Below are 25,309 nucleotides of genomic sequence, written 5' to 3'. Positions count from 1 at the left end.
TCTGTTCTCCAGTGAGAACTGACCTACAGTGAGAACAGACATGTATCTGTTCTCAAGCGAGAACAGTGTTCTCGCCTGAGAACAGCTCTGTGTCTGTTCTCACGGGGAGAACAAACACAGGCATGTTCTCCCCGTGAGAACATACCATGTTCTTAGGAGAGTCTGTTCTCTCATGAGGACAGAGACTTGGGTTTGGTCTCTCCGGAGAACAGACGTGAGAACGGAGGTCGTCTTTTTCTGAATTTTTTTAATTAAAACAGAAAAAAAATTAATTTGGTATGCCAGTGTTCGTTTGTTCCGGAAGGGTCGGCTAACGATGTTTCAATTAGATTTAACTGAATTTAAAAAAACTAATTTGTTTAATTGATTTTAATAAAAAAATGAATTAAAGATAATTAGAAAGAAGAGGATAAAATAATATATAAAAAATTATAAATATGAAATTGGTAAATATTTTAAACAGTAAAGGTATGTTTGAACATTTTATTGAGGATAAAATGATATATAAAAATTATAAATATAAAATTGATAAGTATTTTAAATATTAAGAGTGTGTTTGAACCTTTTTTCTATCGCCACATCAGTAGTTTAACGACCATTAGTCAAAAAAATGACCGGAGGAGTTTTTTTGTTCAAAAATAGAACTTAGAGGGGTTTATTGTGCCCCAAATAAAAGAAAAAGGGTTTGATTGTCCTTTTGATGAAATCTGGAGGGTTTGTTTTGTACCTTTTGCTATAAAATAATTGAATCCAGCTGAAAAGTATTTGTTAGCTTTAATATGTCTTCTTACATAATCAACTGAACTGCTGTGTTATTTATTTCTCATTAACATAGTAGCAGTTCAATAGTTGCTTCTTACAGGTGCTCTTTGGTTCTGTCTCATTTCATTTATTTTCTCTGGGCCCTCTATGCATTTTTACTATTAACCATTAGCTTTGCTCAAATGTATATATTTCTTTTAATCCAAACTTCACCTTATTCATCTGCAAATTCATTTTATTCTTTAGCTTATCTTCTAATCTAGGTAATCCCGTTTCGAAAACGTGTCAGACACTTATGTTTCCGACACGAAATTTCATTTTTTACACAGAAAACCTTAAAATAACACCGGTTTTGCCTCATGTCCGTGCGCAAGTGTCCCGGTTTTCCGTGTCTGTGCTACATAGGTTCTAATTGCAAAAGATCAGTATGAAATTTTGATTTCTGATTTGCCTTTTGAGTACTTGCTTCAAATCTATACTGGATATGAATTGATCAAACTTTAAGTTGCAGATAAGCCCTTTATCTTATTTATATTGAGAGATTGTAGGTATAAGTTCTGTTTTACTTGCTACCATGTTCATAACAATCTTGGTTATAAGTGTTTAATCAGTCTTTGGAGATTGTTGATAATCTACTTTTATTAGCTTTAGATGCAATTTGAATATAATTCATTAAATTCTATATTTCCTTAATTGTAATTTATGCATAGTCAACTTGATGTAATAATATATTCCAAGTGACTAGTAGATTAAGAATTTTCCCAAGTTTTGAAATATTTCTAGTTTCATTTCAGGGATGTTAAGAGAAGCTATTGCGGTTGTGTTGATTGTATTGGTGGCATGGGCATACCAGTGCACCTACCCTCCACCTCCCAAGATTTGTGGTAGCCCCGGCGGTCCTCCGGTCACAGCACCTAGAATAAAGCTAAGAGATGGAAGGTATTCGGCCTACAAGGAACATGGTGTATCTAGAGAGACTGCCAAATATAAGATCATATACATTCATGGATTCATGTCTACAAGACATGATTGCGCGATCGCGACGAATGTCTCTCCGGTAGTTCCCCTTCTTTTTATGTTTGTTAATCAAGAGGATCTATTAGCTATTTCAGACAATAAGTTTCCATTTTTTGGCTTGCAATCTTACATTTCAGGAAGTGTTTGAAGAGCTAGGTGTGTATATTGTGTCTTTTGACCGACCGGGTTATGGAGAAAGTGATCCCGATCCGAAACGGACTCCAAGGAGTTTGGCTCTTGATGTAGAGGAGCTTGCTGATCATTTGGGACTGGGATCTAAATTTTATGTTATAGGATTTTCTATGGGAGGCCAAGCTGTTTGGGGATGCCTTAAGTACATTCCTCACAGGTAAGACTTCTGTTTTTTTTTTCCTCTGATATAATTGTGATTTATTATCATTTCAGGAATATTTTTCATTGTTTTGTTCACAATTTGAGGTTATTTTTGAATGAAATAGAGCAATTTCAGTGATGCATTTGCCCACGAGACAACATCAAATTACCTATAAAGTTCGTTTTTCGAGTATGGGTGTAACGGGAAAAATGTTTCAACTTCATAACAATACTGTGAAAAAATGGGATCTCGCTCTTGTTTTCCCGTCTATACTGTTTGTTGCACTAAAACTTATCGAGTCGTATGTTTTGGCATTTCGTTTCCATTTCCAGAAAGTTTTCCAAACTCCGAAACAGTATATCTGCATGTCTCATTGGTCTCTTCACTTGATCTTTTTGACGGGTATTCTTTTGGGTGGGTACAGGCTAGCAGGAGCAACATTGCTGGCTCCTGTTATCAACTACTGGTGGCCTGGTTTTCCAGCCAACTTGTCTACGGAAGCCTACTACCTACAGCTTCCACAAGACCAATGGACATTGCGCGTTGCTCACTATACTCGGTGCCTGACCTACTGGTGGAATACACAGAAATTATTTCCTTCATCGGCAGTTGCAGCTAGAAGGCCTGAAGTTTTCTCTCCAAAGGATCACGAACTCCTTCCTTTGCTAGCAGGTCAAAAATCCCAGGTACTTCGTTTTTCAGCCACATTAAGTTATCGGTAAACCTTTGATGCAAGATCTAATGATGATATGTTAATGTGCAGCCTGAGATACTCCAACAGGGAAAATTTGAATCCCTGCATCGTGACATGATGGTAGGATTCGGGAAATGGGAATTTGATCCTATGGATCTTGAGAACCCTTTTCCGAATAACGAAGGCTCAGTTCATCTATGGCATGGAGGTGACGACAGGATGGTGCCAGTCATATTGCAGCGTTACATTGCTCAGAAACTTGCATGGATTCACTACCACGAGGTACCTGATGCTGGACATATGTTACCCTATGTTCCAGGGGTAAGTGAAGACATTTTAAAAGCTCTTCTGCATATTGAGAAGTAGCATTGCTCTTATTTTAACACTGTAATCTCTGTTTTTTTGTAATAATTGGTACGAACCAGGCCAGTAATTTAGTAGAATTGATTGGCACACAACATTTGCTAATCAAATTAGGCTTAATGATGTAAAAGTTTTAATTTTGTAAATCATTTAGCCATTGAAAATGTGATTGATGATTTGAATCCTGAAATGGCAAGCTGGAAAACGTTAAATAAGTAGAACAAGAGTGTTTATCCCACACAACGGATGTGCCACGTCATTTTTACAACAAGCCAATAATCATTTGCGATAGAAAATCTTTATTTATTACTTATTTTTTTATCATTAAACATTTGCACATGGCTAACGCCTCACTGGTTTGTTGCATGAATGATGTGGCGCAACCGTTGCGTTGTATAATTATTCATAGAACAAATACAGCAATCCAACCGCTGTTTGAAATGAACAGTGAAGACTTTACTTATTAAAAACAAAACAAATGTTAAAAGTGTTAAAAAGTCAACAATATTTTTTGAATTAAAATCTTTCAATTTTTTAAGAACCTATTCAAATCTTTCAAAAAAATTAAATCTATTATGATTTGCTCAAATCGCTGGAAAATTTATCCAATCAATTTGATTGTATTTCAAATTTGCAGTCACCTTCTTTTTTCTCAAATCATTTTAGAATTACATATTTAATTGACATAAATACAATTAAATCAATTTTCCAAAATTGTATAAATGTCCAGCAAATTGACCAAATTATAATAAATTTATAACTTTTGAAAATTTTGAATAAATTTTCAAAAAGTCAAAAAGTTTGAATTATGGCACCATAAAGCGAAAAACAAAATGCCAAAACTACTAGAAAAAATATTCTCTCAGTAACAGCTGCAAGAAAAGCTTCAATGAACGGTTTTATTCATCAAGAGTTCACAACCCTAAATGAACTTAGAAGCAAAAGAATAAATTACAAATACTTGACAAAAGCAGCCCCAGGAGCTGCACAGAAATGCTTCCCTGCAACTTCAAATTACTGAAAACAATTTATACGACAAATGTTCGCCTAGGCATAGCAAGATAATAAAAATGGAAGAGAAAGGCAATTCATGCCACGCTTATTTAGGCAGCCCTGTAACAGGGTTGAGAAGAGCCTGACTTTCATCCGCGAGCAAAACAGGACCTCTACCCGGCCTGGTGCAGATGAAATAACTAACATCCCCTCTGAATCTCGGGGCATCCTTAATTTCCGGAGGGGCTGGCAATGCTTCCACATCCTTCAACTCCTCAATCCCAGCATCTTTTAATATTGACTTATCACCAATAACATAACTGCGGATAAAGAAAAAAACAAAGGAAGTATTATCACAAAACTGGCCTATGCTTTGTCGATGTGATACCCTAAACATCGTAACTAAAATCCTTCTTAAGTATATATACCTGTTCAAATCAGTATTAGAGTCGGGTGGGAAATAATAAAGCAGCTTCTGCAACAACTGGACAGCAGCCTTTCTATTATGTGAAATTAGAACTGCGTTTGGCCCAGCATCAAAGGTATAAGCCACCTATCAGTATTCTCACCATTAGCCATCATAAGTATATCACTTGGAAACACCATATTTAATCAGTATTGTTCCAGACTCCCTATTTTAGTTAAAATTAAGAATGGCTGGGAAGACCAAATATTATAAAACTACACCAGGTCATCACTGGCGGACTACACGAGAGGCTTCAATCCAACCAAGAGGTTCGACGTTCAGTTTTCTCAACCCTTATGAATGTAAAATAATTCCCCAATAGTAAAGTCAATTAACAGCTTCGACAAAAATTGCCACAATAGACGAGCAGCTTCATGTCAGTGCATTTTGAAAGTAAACAATTTTAACACTCAAAGGCCTGATAGTAAATGCAACGATGACGCCCTCAGCCAAGAAAGCAGAGAATAAAAACAAGAGACAGGTGTGCAGAGAATAAAAACAAGAGACAGGTGTCAACTGTGATCAGCTAAAATGTAGAGCAACATGAATGAGGCATGCAACTTTTTAAGGCCAAAAAATTTCATCTTTAATGATGAAGGCCCCTGAACCCAAAACAAGAGTATTAACGAGAATATGAGGTGACTATATGTTTCAAATGGAAAAAAGAATTCAGGATCAAGCAGATTGTACTTGCTAAATCATTTTTCTAGGAGAAAAAATAATAAGTTTTTTTTACTATGTACAGTCTTCAAAATGTAATTTGCAAGTTTTATTTGGCTTTATTACCGTCAAAGCTCAATTTATCCCAAAACCCAAACAGGTAGGGGAGACTTCAACAATAATGATATTATCTTAACACACCCCATATAAACAAATGCTCATTGGAATTGAAGTATGAACAAGCACAAATCCAATTTCTCTGATATTTATCTAATATCATAACAAATAACTAATCTAATTCACTCAAAAGTTTAAACTGTTAGGTGAGCCTCCAAAAATGGTTTTAAAATCTTAAAAAGTACTTTTAAATATCACGTCATACAGAAAAACCGCATGCAGATGAGAATTTTCATCTTCACCTGATTTTCCCTAGTGTATACTAAAACAATTTATTTCACATTCTTATATATTCTGGTAATTAGAAGCAATTGATTTCCCTGTTGCATGGTCCAAAAAAATTGAGAGAGAGAGAAGGGGGGGGGGGGGGGGGATGGTTCAAATACCAGTGGTAATAATCAATAAAAACATCGATCTCTAAATATTCCTATTGTTCTAATAAGTAATTACTAATGAGGTTCAAACAGAAAAAATGAACAGGTGGAATTTTGAGAAATGATTGCAATTACATGCTATGGCTGATCCTGTAATTTCCTATTTCTGAGTTTATTTTAATCACCAAAATTTTAGTATATCCTACAAAATCAGAAGAAAGCAGTGAGCTTACCTGAGGTGTTTCTTCAGAACGATTCCATTTCTCAACACAGCTTATTATCCTGGAACACAGTTATTATGTAAATGTTACAATGCTGGGGTCTGATTACCTCAGTCATCATGAGTCACCAACTAAAAAGGCTTGAAGTTTGATGTGAAGAAAACTAACCTGTGGGATGTATCATTCATGTAGAAAATTGGAGGGCATGTGTCCAAGCAGACAGCATGGAATTGGTTACTATCGGTACAGGTTAATTGACTAAAAGATGCAAAATCACGCTTTTGAATGGCCTCTTCCATCTTTACAATGCGTTTTGGTACAACCTCCTATAAAAATAATTAACCAATGAAGTGGTATCAATACCAGTTTTTAAACAGGTGAAGAGATAATAAAACCAAAAGATAACAACCATCAAGGGAAATTGTGCGAGAATTTCAATAGGAAGAGAAAAAACTGAAGAAACTAAACCTAAGGAAAAATATGTTTAAAAATTAGAGAACTTGTTTATCATCTAGCACAGGTGAAATCTAGAAACTCGTCCATTTAGAAAGCTCAACAATTAGAAAATGTTCTTAGCTAAAGAGAAACAACATTTTTATAAGATGGAGTAACCAAAAATGATTAAGAAAATTGAAAAGAACCTTAGCTCTATGTTGCAAAAGCAAGCTAGTTTCAACACTCTCACGCATTCCTGAGGTGCTACTAGTTTCCTTCTGCCGTGAACTTACCTGGGCACAAGATAATAAATCAGATTTATCAGAACATGGAAAATGGAAATGCCATAAATTTCTAAAAATTATCTGGTAATTCTTGAGAGCATATGACAAAATAACTGCAAAGGAATGAAAAGGCTTGCAATCTTAAATCCTACGAAAACAAAACATGAAAAACTGAAAGTCATTCCGTACTATGACAGAATCAACATATCCATTGCATCAGAAAAGGATTTACAGTATTCATTGGACCATCAGCCAACAACATCACATTTCAAAATTATTCAGATCGCATTTTCCATTGATACATATTATTGCCAGGCAGTGGTTTTAAGATTATGTTTTTCAATACTCTGCAACTCTTTATCATATTTAGCAGAAAACTTTCAAGATAAAATATTAAACCTCTAATCTATTGAAAATATTCTTCCGAGATTTTTTTAGCAGACCATATGATTAGGAGAATGCCACATTTGATTTGAAAAATTTCTCTTATTCAAACCCCAAAAAAGTACCTACAACATTAATTGACAACTATATTTCATGATTGAGCAATGCACCAAGTTCCGGGAGGGACACAGACCTCATCCTTCAACATAGTTCCTATGCTTGTGGCACATGCAACTTATTTCCTTAAATTCCAATTTTAGCAAAACAAAAATAAAATTACACGAAATAATAATGAAATAAAAATGTGAGATAAGGTAAAAAAAATTACAAGTATGGAAAGGGAGGACATGGGAATGTTGTCCTTTGCACATTGCTAAATAAGTTCAACCTTTAATAATAAACTCTCACCAGTCACCACAGATAAGGATAAATGTAAAAAGAGAAGTGAACAAATAAAGAAAAACTTCTAGTCAAAACTACTGGGAATAAAACTGTAGCTAACTCAAACAGCAAACCACTTTATGAAATTAAGAAAGAGCCAACTTACCACGGCAATAATAATAACAAGATCCTCCCAATGCTTCTCATCAACAAGTTGAACTGCAAGGCTGTCTCTTCCATCATCCGCCTTAATGCATTAAAACAGAAAGGTTAGTTTTTCTTGATCAAAATGGTCAGGTACTTTCTGAAAATAAGATAGGAAAGATAAAACTGGAAATGAGTCTTACTTTTCCCATGATCCACTTCACAAATCCACCAAATAAACTGCGGCATGCACTGCCAGAACCTTGCCTAAGAAACAAAATTTACATATTTATCAAATGCCTAATCCACCTTCTTTAGACATCCCTGACATTTAAAATATAAATATAGCTGAAGTATATAATAACAACTCAGCCAGCCTCATATGAATATCACTGACTTATTTAAAGTTAACAGAGATGAAACAACCATAAAATGATTCAATCATTCAAGTCAAGAGTTGATTAAAAAAAATCCTTGATGATGATTAATAGACATCAGTCATGTCAATGATTTGCAAAATCAAATACAAAAAGAATAATTAGATATTGGAAATAAAGCAGGCAATACAGCATATGAAAACAACTATCAAAGCATTTCGCATTATTCAAACCGAGAAACAAGCTGAAAACACATGCACGCACACAAAACAACAGCTAGGAGTCATTGCTTGCAGTAAATAAAATTGAAACTTTGAAGTTTTAGACAGAAATCCTAGCCACATAGCAATGTTTACGAATGCAAATAAAGAAGTCCCAATTGCCAATGAGAAAGTTAGAATAACTAATATGTCAGCTGAGAAGTCCCATTTCAGTCAATTAGTCCAATTCCTCTTTTAAAAATTACTTCCAATCCAGGTGTCGGTAAAATTTTCCTTTAGTAGATACTATGAAAAGCCAAATGCAAGTGGTTAGTATCGGGAGTTAATGGACTAACTTCAATATAAAGCACAAACACTAAATCCACTGAACTCAGATTCAAGAAATTTAAAAATGAATTTATGTGCCAACACCAAGCAAAAATTAAATACCTTGCAATAGCAGAGAGCTCACTATTGTCTTCTTTAGCATTCATCAGCTTTGCAAGGGAAAACACTGCATCAAACATAACATAAAATTTATGCGTGTTCAATTCTATTGTCAAATAAATATTGCAGCTAAAGATAGAGGTCTGCACATGTGAAGCTCAAAATAAATAAAAAGATTGCCCAGAGCGGAGTTACCTTTTGGCTGAATCAGAAAATATGGCAAGACATGAAATAGAAAAGACTAATTTACACATTATTTGAACCATGCAAGTTGACCATAAAATAATATTCAAATAACAAATTCAGAATAATGTACCATTTTAAGGGTATATAAGTCTACAGCATCTTGACCCACTTAACTATCTACTTAAGAGCCATAGTTCCTAAGTTACAATTACAAAATCATATATAGATGAATGTTTAAAGATGCTATAATCTTACATGCTTAAAATAGGACAATAGGTTCTGTATATGTTTTATGCAGAAGATGTACACTATAAGGCACAAGAGAAATGATAAAAATTAAGATATACATAGATCAACAGCTACATTTATCTTCTTTTTTTTTGGTCAATGTATCATTTTCTACTTGAAAAATGCAGTAATTGTCATGAAGTTATTATATTGTACACTTCCCAAATTATTTTTACAAACAAAATACAGGTGAATGTAACGAGCTGCTGCATTCCTACATGCATAAATTGATAATTTTCTTTTTTGAACTAAGCATGCATAAATATTTTAGCAAGCTAAAAAAAAGTTGGCATTTCCCCAGAAGGCAATCCATAAAGATACAGTTTAGACATTATTCTCCAATCCCTTAGTAAAGGAGAAATAAGGAATCAAGTCAACTTTAGAGACAATACATCCAAATCACAATGACTTCTCAGAAATGGAGACAAGCTCCATCATACTTGAATTGGAGACAATTAGCATTAGAATTGTAGGCTATATTGGAAAGGAGACAAGTATCTTTACCTAGACAAGCAAAACCAGCCGCTGAAGAAGCCAGCCCAGCAGCAGTAGGGAAATTGTTATACGAAGCTATATGTAGATGCATTTTTCCCAAATCCTCCTTTGAAATCTTGATACCCTTTTCTTCATCCTCAATATCACAGGCGCGAGCACGAATTTCTCGTAAGCAATTTTGGAACCTGCCTCCAGAAAGGGAAATCTCCTACACTAACCAGCAAAAACCAAAAGAGCCATGAATCAACTCAAAGTCGACGAAAATTCAGAGAGATGACAACACTGTTTACTTAGTCAACACCAGGCAGTAGCATATTTAATATTTTAAGCAAAGGGGAGGGGACGTTTAAACTTGAGACTTACAGGTAAGAACATGACGTCCGACAACTATGCTAAACTTGCACTAACATTTTAGCTATTAGATAAAACATTACAGAAATGCAAAGTAGTTGACTCTGTAATTTGTGCTTCGCAAAAGAACTGAGATTTACTTATTCCCACTTGAATTCTCATAACACCCCCCCAAAACGAACTTGTTTAGAATCTAACTCGAAGTCTCAAACATGGATCCATGTCCAATCCCTCAAAAAAAAAAAAAAAATCTGGTCAAACATTTAATCAACAAATATGTAAACCATATCAAATAGTCAACACATGCACAGCATCAGGAATGTATCAATAAAATAGCTGTTCAGTCATACCAAAATCCTTAGAGCTAGTTGAAATTATCAGGGTCAAATTAATTCTTACACAGTAGACTGTTTGATCAAAGGTGCTATTTTCAGCAATTTTTTGCAATGATTCAGGTTGCATGTCGCAGATTCTTGATGGACCAAAGGATTTTAAAGTTTGTAAGGCGATCTGCAATGGAGGTAAGACGTCTTGGTCTTGTTCTATATCAGGTCATCGGGTTTTATCCCGAAACTCACACTTGTAACTTCTATGGTTTTGAGCTAATATAAATCTCCAAGTTGGTTTCAAAATAGAGAATTTCTAGCAATGTCAGGAAGTCTCAAATTGCAAATCAACACACAACATCAAAACAAACTAAGAAAAACCCACCAAGCATTGAATTTGTCAACAACCCAAAAAAAAAACCCAATCAAGCCACATTCAGAAAAGAACAAATAAAATTGAACAAAGACAATACCTTTCCATTAAGCCACATCCGATCCTGGTCAAAAGCAGGACTGACAGCAACAGTAGTGGTAGTACAAAGATGGGCAGGATCTAAAGTAACACTAATGCTATCATTAACAGGCAAAATCAAGGTCTCATCTCTTTTCCCCCAATACTTAATAACAGCTATATTAGTAGGTGTTTGAGCAGTCACCATTCTCACCCATTTCTCATCCATTTCTCAAACAAATTGCTGATTCGAATACCCTTTTCGAATTCTCAGACACCCAGAAAAAAGAGATCCGAAATTGAAGATGTCAAACTAGAAAATGAAGGTGATGGTGATGATCATGGGTTTGTTTAAACTCCGAAGTCTTTGAGAAGTGGGTGGGGCCCAGCTTTAGTTTATTGTTTTAAGGGTGGTTCCTAGTACAAGTGTGTGCAGTAGTGGGGAAGATGTCGCAGTCTGGAGATATGGCGGAGAGTATCTTTTATTGACATTAACTATGAGGTTTGACGTTTTTTGAGTTCTAAAAAAGGTTGGGTTTTGGTATCTACCTAACCTAACTAACACCTTGTTTGGCGAAGAAAGATATTTGAAGTGGAAATTCTAAACATGTTTTATATGATTTCTTTTAAGCAAGTTTAATCCCGCAACGTTTCACTATTGGACCATTATGGATAAAGGTTCAATCTGCCCCTTCAACTTGGAATAAATACTTGGAATAAAGAGATCAAAGACAAAGTCCAACTTATGAAGTTTTGCCAAAAGACAATAAAAAATTTAGAGCAAATTACGCTGAGGTATCTGAGGTTTACTATAATTAAAGAGTGTTTAATAATTATGTCATGCCATATTTACAACAAACAAATGAGCATTTAAGATAAGAGTTTTTTTTTAATTTTTTATCATTAAAAATTCTACATGACTAACGCACAATTGATTTGTTGCACGAATGACATGGCACAACGATTGAATTGAATAATTTCTCGTAGTTAAATGTTTGGTACTCCTTGTTTCAAAAGTCTACTTAATGATCCCTTATTTTTAATTCTGTTAACTATTAGACCCCTCCGTTAATTTCAACATTTACTTTCAAACAACTTGATACCCCACCTTTAATTTCGTGAACGAGATTTGGTCCCTCACTTTTAATTTTCTTAAACGATTTGGTACCTCACTTTTAAACGATTTGATACTTTAGGTTTAATTCTGCTAAACGATTTGGTCCCAAAGATTAACAAAACAGTCTATCACTTAACGGAATTAAAACTAAGGGAGCATCAAGTAGACTTTTGAAACAATGGATACTAAACTGTTAATTATGATATACTTTAGGGATCTCAGCGTAATTTGCTCAAAAATTTAACTAAGTATTTTTAGTTACTTTTAGTGAGGATTGAACAATAAATGATTGAATTGTTGGCATACCATGGAGTGAATCTCAATTTCAAACGTGTAAACTAGATTAATAGTAAGTTATTTGTGAATTTTATTAGCTTTAAGATCAGTACTGCAATGATTATGTCAAAATGCTTAAAATGAAACTGCATTCAAACTTGTAAAAATGTTCACAAGTGGACTCTAATAGCACTGCAACTGAACCTCTTTCCATATCAATCAATCTCAACACGTCCCTTATGATACATGATGGATCCGGATGTCTGGCGTGCGTCTCGGGTCCTGAAATGGGGACAATAAGAGGAGAATCGAAAACAGCGAGTCCGAGACCCCGTGACTGCTTCGAAACTCTAGTCAGTTAATCGTTTTTGTCTAAGAGTAATATAGTGTGGTTCGGATTTTGTCATACCTCTAGGCGCATAGACTCGTGTCCTTTTTATAGTACTTCCAGCGTGTCCGTCTTCTTTTAATCGATATGGGATTCCCTTGTGATATTCTACTTCCTCGTTTATGCTTATTCCATCATTACCCCCCCCCCCCCCCCTCACCTTTAGTTGTTGCGGTGGTTAGGTATTTATGCCTTCCTTTACTCATCGCAATTTTATAGTTTCGTTATGTCCTTTTTATTATTATTATTTTATTGTACTTCTTTTCTTGTCGTTCCTCTTTTGTCGGTCGTTACCTCGTCCCTTTGTGTCTAAATGTCTTCTGGTCTTTAGTGACTTGCCCTGTTTCGTGGTTCGTTTCGTTCATTTTTGTAGCGTGTTTTGGTTCTTTATTCTTGTGCGAAATGAACCAAAACTAGCTACAAATGTGGGTGAAACGACCCTCCTTTTTGTGTTTTCCTTTTTCATTTATGAGTTCTCCCTGTGCTTTTGTAGCTTGTTTTGGTTTCTTAGTTTTGTTTAACCAAACTCAAACAAGCTACAAAGTGCTCGGGAAGACTCCTCTCTTTGCCCTTTCCTCTTCTTTTTGTGTGTGTGTGTTTTACTTTTCTTCTCTTGTATTTATAGCGTCTTAGAGTAATGCACTATAGCTGTATTGTCTTTCTGAATTCTCCTCTTTTTTCACGCATCGTGCTTCTCTCTCATGATTGCTTTTGACGGTTGGGTTGCTTGTACCTTTTTGTTCCTAGCGCAGTAGTAGTTGCAGTTACTTTATTGCTATTTATTAATTCTTTTGTCGCTTTTACCCTTTTGTTTTTTCCTTTTTACCTTCATGGGAAAGATTATAAATAAATCTCTCCTTTTTTGTTTCTTTTCTTTACGTCTTTCGAAATATTCTCTTCGATTTTTTTTGCTCGCTTTCGTTGTTTCTTTTTACAAGAATGACCAAGAACATATTTGATGCTATGAATGCGGGTATGTTGAGCGATGATGAGGTCACTATCATGTCCAGTCTTCCTTTACTCGATCGACTGTCTACTCCCTTTATTTCTCTCTTGTCTGATAACGAGGATGGACCCTCTACTGCAACCGGTGACCTTCCTCCTCATAATCTTGCTGCCTCTTTGGCCTCCATTCATGCTGTTATGCCCGATGTCCCTTCGCCTTGAGCCATATCTTCTGTTGCTACTGACTATGTCCCTTCGCATGGAGCCATATGACTCAATTATTGAAAACTTTATGATAGTGATTCATTATTTTTCTTTTTGCAAGAATCTCTCTTTTTTAAAAAGTCATTTGCAGGTGTACCTCAATTACATTTGCATTCCATTTTTAACCCTATACTGTTTACACTCACACTTTTATTACTTTTTGTGTATCACGCGCTCGGTCATTTCTTTCATTCTTTTTCTCACTTCCACCGTCACTGTCATGGAGTCCGAAACCATGTCACGAATGTTTTCAGGCAAGCTTGGCCTGACCATGATTTGATGGTGGGTTTTTGGTGGAGACATCGTCGACGGTAGGACCTGCAGTGGTCAGACCACCAGTCATATAATTTTCTATGGCAAGAATTTTTCTTTTTAATTTGGGATTGGTTTCGACTAGAGCTTCATTAGATCCTATCGGATGACATCAATTCAGAGATATGTTGTGTGTGTAAAAAATTTGTTTGATTTAATGGCATAATGATGGCGGATCCAAATGGGAGGAACGAAGATCACAAGTGCAGCTTGCGGTGGGCATGTGGATCATGTTTTTAAAGGTGAAGGGTATAAAACTCCAACAGATGAACGTCACTGTGTAAACAACTTTTCAATTAAATTTCTTCCTGCAAATTCATCTTCTAATTAGAGATGATAATGGCTGCCACTTGCCAGCTGTCCCCTTACATGATCATCATAACCTAAAAATAACTGATGATGAATTATTTCTAGTTTTATTTTAAAATATTAATAAAAGTTGGATAATGTATTAATATTATATACAAATTATATTCATTTGTTGTAGATAAATTTTTGAAATTTAGTATAATATGAAATTGAATATCTTGTTTAAGTGAAATGTATTTGATAGTCTATAAAATCCAAAATCAACCAAGTGGGAACCTGATATGAACCTATATCAACTGAATTATATAAATCCATTTTTTATAAAATTTGTCTTGTTACTATTTACAATCTTATTTGATATTTTATATAGAGAGAATTTTGAGATATGGCCTATTTTAAGAATTGAATATTCTTTAAGTGAAATGTAATTGTCATTCTATAAAACTGAAAATCAACCTGATGTGAACCGGATGTGAACTTATGTCTACTAACTAGTTTAATTTAATTTTTAATACAATTTATCTTGATGCTCTTTACAATCTTAAATGACTTTGTGTATAAAGAGAAATTTTAAATTTAATGTAATATACAAATTAAATATCTCTTTTAAGTATATTGTATTTGACAGTCTATAAAACTAAAAATCAACCAGATGTGAACTTGATATGAACTTATATCAATTGAACTACCTTAATTCATTTTTTTATAAAAATTATCTTAGTACTTTTACAATCTTAACTGACATTTTATATAGATAATTTTTTTGAGATTTAGTGTAATATACAAATTGAATATCTCTTTTAAGTGAAATGTATTTGATAGTCTATAAAACCAAAAATCAACTGGATGTGAACATGATATGAACCTATATAAACTGCACTATTTTAATTCATGTTTTTTTAAAAAAATTGTCTTACTGCTCTTTACAATCTTATCTGATAATTTATATAGAGATAATTTTAAAATATAGTTTAATATAAAAATTGAATAATTGTTTTTGAGTGAAATGTAATTGACAGTCTATAAAACTGAAAAGCAACCTGAAATAATACCATATATTGAATTTTTTGATACAGTTTTTATGGACATATTGAGTTTGATTCTAACTTCTGATTTCATAATTTGGCTTTGGAAGAGTTTTTCCACATTTCAAGTCTGCAGACATCAACGGAACAAAGAGCAAAAATGAATTGGTAGTGACGTATAATGCAAATAAAGTTATTTTGAGTTAGACTGGCCTTATGAAAAGTATATGTAGAGATATAACAAGTGAGCTCATGTAAATATACCCATTATTACAAGACCAATAATGGAAACTAAATAAACCAGCAACACCACATATCAAACAAACAAACAAACTACAATAATCAAATATGCAGAAGTAATTTGGTCATCATTCTATTGCATAACAATAATCAATTGATTGAATGAATAATGTGATTTGTTTGCATAAAATTGGATCAATAATTAATTTAGTAGAACTTCAAATGGAATATATGTAAAAAAACTCACTTTACAAACACAAACTACAAAAAAAAAATCACAAACCGAGATTGAATTTTGTTTGTTTTAACACTCTTTTATTCAGGACTTTTATCAAGCATATAATGAGCATAAATAAAAATACAAAAAATAAAACAATTTAAAAGACTTGAGAACACGTCAATTAAAACAGAAACAATCAAAATAGAGCAATATTCATTTTCTAAAAAATTGAACTCACCATCAACATAGCCGGTGTGGTAGCTGCAGCTATTTCTATAGAAAATAGTACTGAAAAATGCGGGCAGAAAAAATTGAAGGAGATCCTGACATTAAGCTCTCTTCTTACGCTAAACTCGGCGCGACCGCTGCCAGACCTCCGCCAAATTTCTTCTCCGCCGGACCTCTGCCAAACCTCCGCCAAACTTCTTATTTGCCGGACCGCTACCGATTTGCTTCTTTGTCGGACCGTTGCAAACTACTTCTCCGCGATCTGCTTCTCTGTTGGACCGTTGTCGAACTACTTCTCCGCCAGAGGGCTACCCAACTGCTTCGTCTCTGTTACTTTAAGAATAAGGGGCAAACCGGTTTTTGAGTTGTGAATCAGAATATTAAAATTCTTTCAAGCGAAAATAAGAATTTAAAAGAGGTTTAGAGTTTAGAGGATTGACACAAGAGATTTAGGGTGGTTCGGATCACAAATCGATCCCACTCCACTACTCAATCAAAGATTGAGATTTAGAATCCACCAAAAGGAATTCACAAAGAATTTTCTAAGCTAACTCCAAACTTAGTGCTTTTTAGCTAAACACCAACTATGAGATTTTCCAAAGCTAATTTCTAACTTACAAGGATTGAGTTTTCTCAAAGCTAAACTCTAACTCACACTTGATTTTCTAAGGCTAATCAAGAACACACAATGATTTAGGAGTTTACAAGCTTACTTCAAAACTACAACAAAACAAATGTAATTTAAAGTTGTATGTTTGGTGTTTCAAGGTTTGGAAATCATTAACCTTGAAACATTGCAAATGGGTTCATATTTATGCCTAAAGCAATCTACACAAAAGCATAAACAAACAAAAATACTTTGGCAGAAAACAGTCCTGTCGCGCCCAAGATGCTTAATGTCGCGCCCGCGATACGTGCCAGATCAGCAGATCTTCAACGGCTCTTGACACATGGCAACTTCTGATTGGGACAGCTCAAATCTATCTGTTGGGCAACCAACAGTCACATACGTCGCGCCCGTGATCTCTTTGTCGCGCTCGTAATATCTCCAACGGCCAACTAGGATTTTACAGGTATGAATGTCGCGCCCGAGATCTGATGTGCCGCGCCCGCGACTGAGCTGTCGCACCCGAGATGGAAGACTGTAGCGCCCGCGAAAAGCTACTGGACAACTTGAGGTCCAAAAGCTCGATTCTTGCTAGAAGGCTCCGATTCGACTTCCGATTGTTTCTATGAGGTCCTATACACTACTCCCTCCGTCCCACAAAAATAGGCCATTTAGACAAACATAAAAGTTAAGAAAAATATAGTTAAGTTTGTTAAAATTCGTTTTTTTATTCAACTTTCCAATTTTATCCTTCTATAATTATTAGATATGTAAATAATATACTAATGACTAACTTGTTTATTGGTGAGTCTTGTATTGGAACATGAAATCATTAATTCATTTGAGGATAACTAGACGTATTGCATCTTTGGGGGATACCTAACTGGCTCGTTGTTTTTTTGAATCCACATCAGGATGTGTGATCTCAGAGTGTTAAGTGGGATGTCTTCAATTTTGACCGGCCGTGTGGCTCCATCCGGGGGGTATGGGCTGTCGTTGTTCTCTCGGTCTGAACCTATCTTGCCTGTTATTCTGCTTGAAGGTCGGCCTTGGCATTTGAGATTGTATGGTAGTTGTAGCTGCTTTTCTCCGTTGTTCCTCGTTTAGATTTATGTAATCCCATGCTCGGTCCATGATTTGGGAGTAAGTTTGTACTGGGTTAGTAATTAGGTTATCTCGGAATGCCGTTATTCTGGTGTTGTCTTTCATTGCGTTTATTACGGTGTCATCATTCAAATTTTCCACCTCGACTGCCTCGGCGTTGAATCATCCGATGAAACTTTGTAAATTTTCTCCTGGTTTTTGGTAGTAGAGTTTGAGGTCACTAGATAATTTTTTCCGTTGTATGCTCGGTGCGAAATGAGTTCGGAAGGCCCTTGCCAGCTCGTCGAAACTTCGAATAGACCCTTCTTCCAAACTTTGGTACCATATAACTGCTGGTCCTTTCAGAGTTGTTGGAAATAGTTTGCAAACCCCTGCCTCAGATAAGCTTTGGACCATCATGACTACCTTAAAACAACTTAGGTGGGTGATGGGATCTCCCGTTCCGTTTTAGTCGTCCAGCTGTGGCGTTTGGTAGTTCAATGGGAAAGGTTCATCTCGGATTTCTGCAGACAATGGATTCCCAATGTTCAGAAAGCTCGTACTTCTCGGTTCTCTTCTTTTGTACTTCTCCATCTCGGTTCTCACCCTCTCTGTTATTTCCTGCTCCATATTTTTCTTTTGGCCTGACCCCACACCTGAGTTGTGCACATTCTCTTCGATTTCTACTCGTTTTGGAGTTTTCCTGGTTCCTTGGGCGTTTTATGACCGGCTTGGTTTAAATGTTCGTTTCTTGGGATTTGGTGTTCTTGCTGGTTCTTATTTGGGGTTGCTTCCTTGGAGGTTGTTTGTCCTTGGTAGAACTCTGGGGGGTGAGGTGGTGCGATCGGTATGTATGGTTGCGGTAATGTGTTTTCCAAAAAGGAGCCAGGGATGGGAGGTCGAGTTCGACCTTGTTGTGCCTGTCGTAGAAGAGCTATTTGGCGAGCATGATAATCAATATATTCTTGTATCTGAGCAGGTGTGGGCTTGTGTTCTCTACGGCCGTTGTCGGGGCATGAGTTGTTGCCGAAGTCGGCATTTGGCTGTTGGTGAAAGTTGGTGGGAGCAATGCCGGGTCGGATAGAAATTTTTTGCGGAATCTGATGTGTGGGGGTGAAGAATGTTGCTGGATTGTGTGAAGTCGAGGGTCCTGATGCTGTGAGAGGCATTCCCCAAGGGTATTGGCTAGTGACTCCGTACATGGTTACTAAGTGAGTTCCTCCACCCGATATTAGTACCGGGCAGAAAACGCTTCCTTCTGCTCCTCTCTACAGGGGGGTGTTTACTTCTTCCCGTGTGAAATTGAGTGTGCTAAGCATTATTCCGGGATCTTTGGTCAGTGGGTTGTCTTCTTCCATGTTTTAATGTTGTGCCGATTTTACGAGTTAGAAAGGGGGGAACTTTCTTATTTTTCTTTCCCACAGACAACGCCATAGGGGTGTCAAAATAGGTCATGATACAATAACACAATTCGTCTAACCCATAAATTTGACGAATCCGGGTTGAGGCTTAGCGGGTTCGTGTCGAAAATGTGTCAATCGTTTATGACACGAAATAAATGGGTTGTGTCACGGGTTGACTCACGAACCCATCTAACCCACCTAAATCGTTTATAAATTCTATTATTTATAATAATATAAAAATAAATAGTTATAATTATAAAAAATATAAAATAAAATTACTAAATTAATTATATTAATATAAAAATAAATTAATTATATTAAAATTTTACAATTTGAAAATTAATTGATAAATTTGAGGTTAAAATTATATTTATATGATTTAAAAAATTCTTATATGTTAAGTGGGTCGTGTTAGTCGTGTCGTGTTAGCCGTGTAATTGTGTTAATCGTGATACCCATTTATCTTAACGTGTTAATCGTGTCTTGTCGTGTCACTCATTTAAAATTCGTGTCGTGTTAGGGTTGGGAATTTTGACACGATTAGTTAAATGGTCGTGTTCGTGTTGACCCTAATCTTGTCAACAGAGTGGGTCGACGCGACATGAACACGACCCACCAACCCATTTTAACACCCCTACGGCGCCAAATGATAACTTGAGAATTATCCAGACGTCTCCTAAAGCAGGGATTCGTATGAGGTACCTGAGATCCAAAGAGAAATCGTTAAAAGGACGTCGGAGTGGTATTCCGATGACTCCTCTCCGACAGTCAAGTCAGTGTTTAGTGAAAGAAAGAAAAGAGAAGTGAAAGAGGGAGTGATGAGTGAAAAAGAATATTATCCTTTTATGTTGATGGTGTTTGAATATTTATACCTGCTGACTTTGATGGGATTTGGTACGAGGTATGTCTATTCCGTCCGTACTGTCAGATAGATTGGGGGCTAGGTGTCAGTAGCTTTTGGGTCAGGATTTCTCTTTTTGTAAGAGGATGTTTTATATCAGTTCGAAGGTTCTGCTGGTAGTAACGACGATATGGTGTTGACATCATTCTTGTGACGTTTTGCTCGGACATACCGAGTATAAGATAACTTGGTTCGGTTATGTCCGATTGTGGCTGTCTCGGAGACTATAGTGGTTGTCGGGTTGACATTGTTGCCGAGTGTTGATTGTTTAGACACTGATGTTTCGGCCTTGTTTTGCCGGGCATGAGTATACTCGGGTTTATCATATGTTCGGATTATTGTATACTCGAATGCTGGTAGATCTATTTATGTTTTTGTTGGTTACTATGTATTACATACTCGAGTTATTATATGCTTGGATATTAGCGGGTCTATTTAGGTTGTTATCATTAATACTACATCTTAAAATACACACATAATACATATATTAAAATAAAAAATATACATCTAAATTATTTCTGATATGTACAAAAGATGTATCGAATATGTATAGTATTTGTATTTGAGTTATATATTTAACGCATTGAATATATAACTTACGGGTAGTTGAAATGTGTTTGTAACATATATTAAAATAAAAAATATGTCGCATGCTCCATAAATTGTATAATTATTTATCAATGATACGTATTAAGGATATATTTGTTAGTGATATGCACTGGGTCAATCATGTTTGACCATGTTGTGACTTTATCATTTTGTTATTTATTGATTGGCAGTTTTTATCATTTTATATTAATGATTAAAATACTTGAATGGTTAATTCTTTCTAAGGTTATCAAGTATGTGACTTGATAGTAGAACCCTTAGGTTTTATAAAAGAATTATATACCATCTATCCCTAGTCTTAATAGAACATTGAGACTAGTATGATGTTAACTGATGATTATGTTTACTAATTATATATATGAGATATTAAGTCAAATCATAGGTGCTATTTGAGAAATAAGGCACTGGATGACCCACCATGAGAATACTACATAGATTACTGTCATAAGTAATTCTCATTACAGTTCTATTAGTATAATTCTTTGACCTTGAAATCATCATGGATTTCTACATAGCTATTTCATATTTTGATATAATCTTATATTATCTTTAACAGGATAATGGAATAGATTGTCATTGGATATGAAAGTAACTATGTGAGAAATGTGAGTGACTGAGAAGGAATTTGTCCCTCATTTATTTGAGTAAGATATCTATGGGCCCCTTGAAGAAGATAGACTGAAGGAAATGCATGGCCATGCTAAATGAATTGATAAAGAGTTATCATTTTCAGTCTACTTAGAGTCAAGAAACTAATGATTGAATATCATAAGGATGACGGACTATGTCTTATATTTAATCCGGATATCGAGAGATAAAAGGATTAAAATATTATTGTAAATGGTTCAATCGGATTGTCGATATTCGTATAACTTGGGTAGTCATAATGTCTTGCTAGAGGCCACTTATGACTTCTGGGCTGAAATAGGGATTTTGGGCCTACTGCCAACGTTATATGAACGTACAGGGCCGCACACTAACAACAGGCCCAAAACAGTTATGGGTTGTACAAGCCCAATGTGATTAAGTGATCAATTATTATTATTATATATATATATATATATATATATATATATATATATTAATTCGAAACTAAAGATAAGTGTTTTCCTTAATTTATTATTTTTAAGATAATAAATATAATAATTAATATACATGGATGATTATCAAAAAAGGAGTTTTTGATAAACATAAACTTGTAAGAATTGCAATGAGATTGAAATTCGAATTTGTCTCAAACCCTAGTGTTGTTGTATCACTATAAATACACATTAAGCAATTGGTTTGAGAATCACGAAATTCATTATTCACTAAATCACTAAAAATTCGAAATTGCTTGTGAAGCAATAGTGCTAGCACACAAGCACTAGTTTTGGCTAAGGTCTGTTCGTGTGGATACTCGTAGAGGACGCATTCTTTTGGAGGCGTTTCTGATCCGAGGCCAGGTATCACCAAAGTGAACCACCTCCTTCCTTCCTACATTGCTGTTGAATTCGACATACAAGTAAGTATTAATTCTGTAGTTAATCTATTTATTCGAATTACATGGATCTTGTTTTGGGTTTTAGATAAAAATTTTGAAATTCCGCTGCGTTATGAACCTAGAAAACCCAACAATATTTATCATGTTTTAATTGTATATGAAAGATGGATCTAAAAAATACATCTAAGAGACATATATACACAATATATATGTAAATATTCTTTGAGCTGTTTTTGATATGTATTGATGATGTATCCGAAATGTATCAAAAATGTATATGATATGTACCGAAAATGTATTTCGAAGGCATTGAGCTACCGCCATTGACGAGAAGACACATATCAAGGATATATTTATCATGTATAAATTATATATTAAATTTTTTTTATCTACAAATACATCTAAGAAACATGTCAAACGCGATTGATGAATTAATATATATTTAAAAATAAATGTATTTGAGTTGTTTATAATATGTATCTGATATGTATAGAATATGTATCTGATATGTATTAAAAATGTATCTCGAAGACGGTCACATAATATTAATGAAACTTATTGAAATAATATATATACAACACATTTGATACATAATTTTATAGTTCTTTAACGTAACAATATAAAAACGATTTATTCACTTCCAACAATGGATTGAATGACGAGGTTGATGAGATTTGGTTGCAACGAACTTTCACAGTTTTTCTGGCTGTCAATATTTGATTACTAGCCCTCTTGAAAGTTCTAATCTCTTTCTTTACATATTTATCCCACGATGTTTTAGAGATGTATCAATAATGTATCAGAGACAACTCAGATACATTTTCTATACATTTCAGAGACAACTTAAATTAATTTTCTAAAAAAATGATATACTAAACTTCTCATTAAAGACATTCTTGAATCCATAAACTATAAATATATTAATGGTATATCTATAAAGTAACTAAGAGACAATGACATAATTGAATTATATATTAGTCAATTACCAGAGTTATTTGAGGATACAACAAGGTCAACCAAAATAATTGAATCAACAATAATGTCAACCAACATAATTGAATCAATTAAAATTATTACAAATTGGATTAACATAAGTTGTAAAATATAAACAATAATAAAAGCAACTGGAATTGATTTACTGAAATTCATTAACTAACCCTCTTCTCTCTGGCTAATCAACATAATTATTTGTATTGCTTATTTTGGTTATGATCTTTTTACCAAAAGGAGAAAGCAGAAGCTGCAGTTTAGCATTTTTTTATGTATAACCAGTACGATATAAATAGCAAAGCATTGTGTTACTCTTACAGTTACTCTATAACACATTAGTCCCTATCTGGTTTACAAATCATAGCAGCTTCTCCTACTTATTGATTTAACTCGTTGAGTTAATTAAATGGATGAAACCGTTATTTGCACTCTGGCACCGTCATCCAAAAGGGAACAAAGTCAATGAAAGTCACCAAGAAGATGGCGAAAGAGTCGAAAGTCAAAAGATAACTTCCACCGCAGCAGCCCCTACGGAGGCCAAAAAAAAATCGTACTATCTTTTTTTTTCGAGGTTTAATGGTGAAAAAAGCCAAACCTCTATAATTTGTTACAATTTAAACCAAACCTTTCAATTTTTGCAATTATAGCAAAATTGTATTTTTTGTTGCAATTATAGCCAAACTAATAGTCAAACTTGTTGTTTTCAATTAAAATATTAGGTTATTATTATTATTTTACAAATAATAATATATTAAAAGTCATAAGAAGTGACAAAAAACTCAAAAAAATTCACATAAAAATGCAGTTTGGCTATAATTGTAAAAAAAAATACAGTTTGGCTATTATTATAAAAATTGAAAGATTTGGTTTAAATTTTAACAAATCGTAAAGGTTTTTCTTTTTTCGCCATTAAGTTTTTTTTTATTGAGATAAATACTAATTTTCAATTACAAACCCTAGAATTTTAAAAAATATTATCAATTTTGTGTGGAAAATTAAATAAAATGATCTAAAATTGTGTATATGAGATTACATTTGAGAAAACTGGATGAGAAATTTTAAATCTTAAAATCATAAGAAATTAAAATTACTGATAAAAGTATAAATAAAATAAGGTGTGTGTTTTTTCATTCTTTTAAAGTTAAAAACTGTGACACGTGTTGGTTCTTAGGAGATGTTTACTATCAGGTGAAATAAATATAAAAATTAGATATTATGTGTAAAGTTAAAATTCGCATTAGTAAAAACATTTGAAAGCTTGGCATTTCTGTAAACATTGACCGCGTTAAGCATAAATATGTAATTTTCTTAATTTCCCAGTTTTTCCCAAAAAAACATGGGCTTTTTACATAAACATCTAACATTTACAAAAATATTACTTTTATACGGGTAAGAGTTTTCAATATGAAAACTACCATCCATGCTGGAGATTATTACTTTTATACGGACTAATATATACTACTCCAAGTCAAATCCTCATAAACCAAATAATTTTCTCTCTCCTCAAATTTTTCTCTCATTTCTTTCTCTCAGCTCACCTTCCGCCTCCGCCGTTCCATTTCCATCGTTTCTCTTCCATTGTTCCACTTCCGCCGTTCCACCTTCGCCGTTCCGCCTCCGCCGTTCCGTCTTCGTCTCGCCGTCATCTTTTTTTTATCGTTTTGATTTCAGATCTGAATTTTTTTGTTCTTTTTTTTCATTTTCAGATCTGAATTTTTTTGTTCTTTTTTTTCATTTTCAGATCTGTAATTTGCTAATTTTTTACTGTTTTTTCACCATTAAACATGTATAAAAGAGTATCTTTAAAGAATCTAATACTCATTTCATGTTATTTAGAATAATTTTATGATTTTATGGAATAAAATTATGTTATTTCTGCATTTTTTTTGTGTTTCTGTGTTTTTTTTTAATTCTGCAGAACGATTTGTTGATGATGATTGACTGCTGAATTATTGTAATATCACAGTGTTGTTGATTTTATGTTGATATCAACTGATTTTTTTTGTTAACATTGGCTAATAAAATAATATTGTCTGTGGAATAAACTAAAAAATTAAATTAAATTAAATTGAGACTAGATAATGATATGGTAGCATCAT

At 34.3% G+C, this 25,309-nt stretch overlaps 2 protein-coding genes across 2 annotated transcripts; one reads left to right on the top strand and one right to left on the bottom strand.

Annotated features, from left to right (window-relative positions):
- Positions 1 to 762: 762 nt before the first annotated feature.
- LOC126661240 (uncharacterized) lies at positions 763 to 3,360 on the top strand. The gene is made up of 5 exons (XM_050355068.2): positions 763 to 862; positions 1,557 to 1,819; positions 1,917 to 2,128; positions 2,538 to 2,799; positions 2,877 to 3,360. Exons 2-5 carry the CDS (start codon positions 1,559 to 1,561, stop codon positions 3,171 to 3,173), a joined length of 1,032 nt encoding a protein of 343 aa, XP_050211025.1. The 5' UTR covers positions 763 to 862; positions 1,557 to 1,558; the 3' UTR covers positions 3,174 to 3,360.
- A 634-nt stretch (positions 3,361 to 3,994) lies between these two features.
- LOC126660933 (diphosphomevalonate decarboxylase MVD2, peroxisomal) lies at positions 3,995 to 11,406 on the bottom strand. Its single transcript, XM_050354654.2, has 10 exons — positions 10,833 to 11,406; positions 9,692 to 9,890; positions 8,717 to 8,780; positions 7,893 to 7,956; positions 7,712 to 7,792; positions 6,703 to 6,789; positions 6,230 to 6,387; positions 6,074 to 6,122; positions 4,592 to 4,716; positions 3,995 to 4,483 (listed from the first exon to the last, which is right to left on the bottom strand). Exons 1-10 carry the CDS (start codon positions 11,037 to 11,039, stop codon positions 4,270 to 4,272), a joined length of 1,248 nt encoding a protein of 415 aa, XP_050210611.1. The 5' UTR covers positions 11,040 to 11,406; the 3' UTR covers positions 3,995 to 4,269.
- Positions 11,407 to 25,309: the final 13,903 nt, after the last annotated feature.

This window comes from Mercurialis annua, linkage group LG8 (assembly GCF_937616625.2).
Source record: "Mercurialis annua linkage group LG8, ddMerAnnu1.2, whole genome shotgun sequence".
In the NCBI taxonomy this organism is placed as follows: domain Eukaryota; kingdom Viridiplantae; phylum Streptophyta; class Magnoliopsida; order Malpighiales; family Euphorbiaceae; genus Mercurialis; species Mercurialis annua.
Note: the sequence above shows the minus strand (reverse complement) of the source record. Positions and strands in the feature narration are given on the sequence as shown.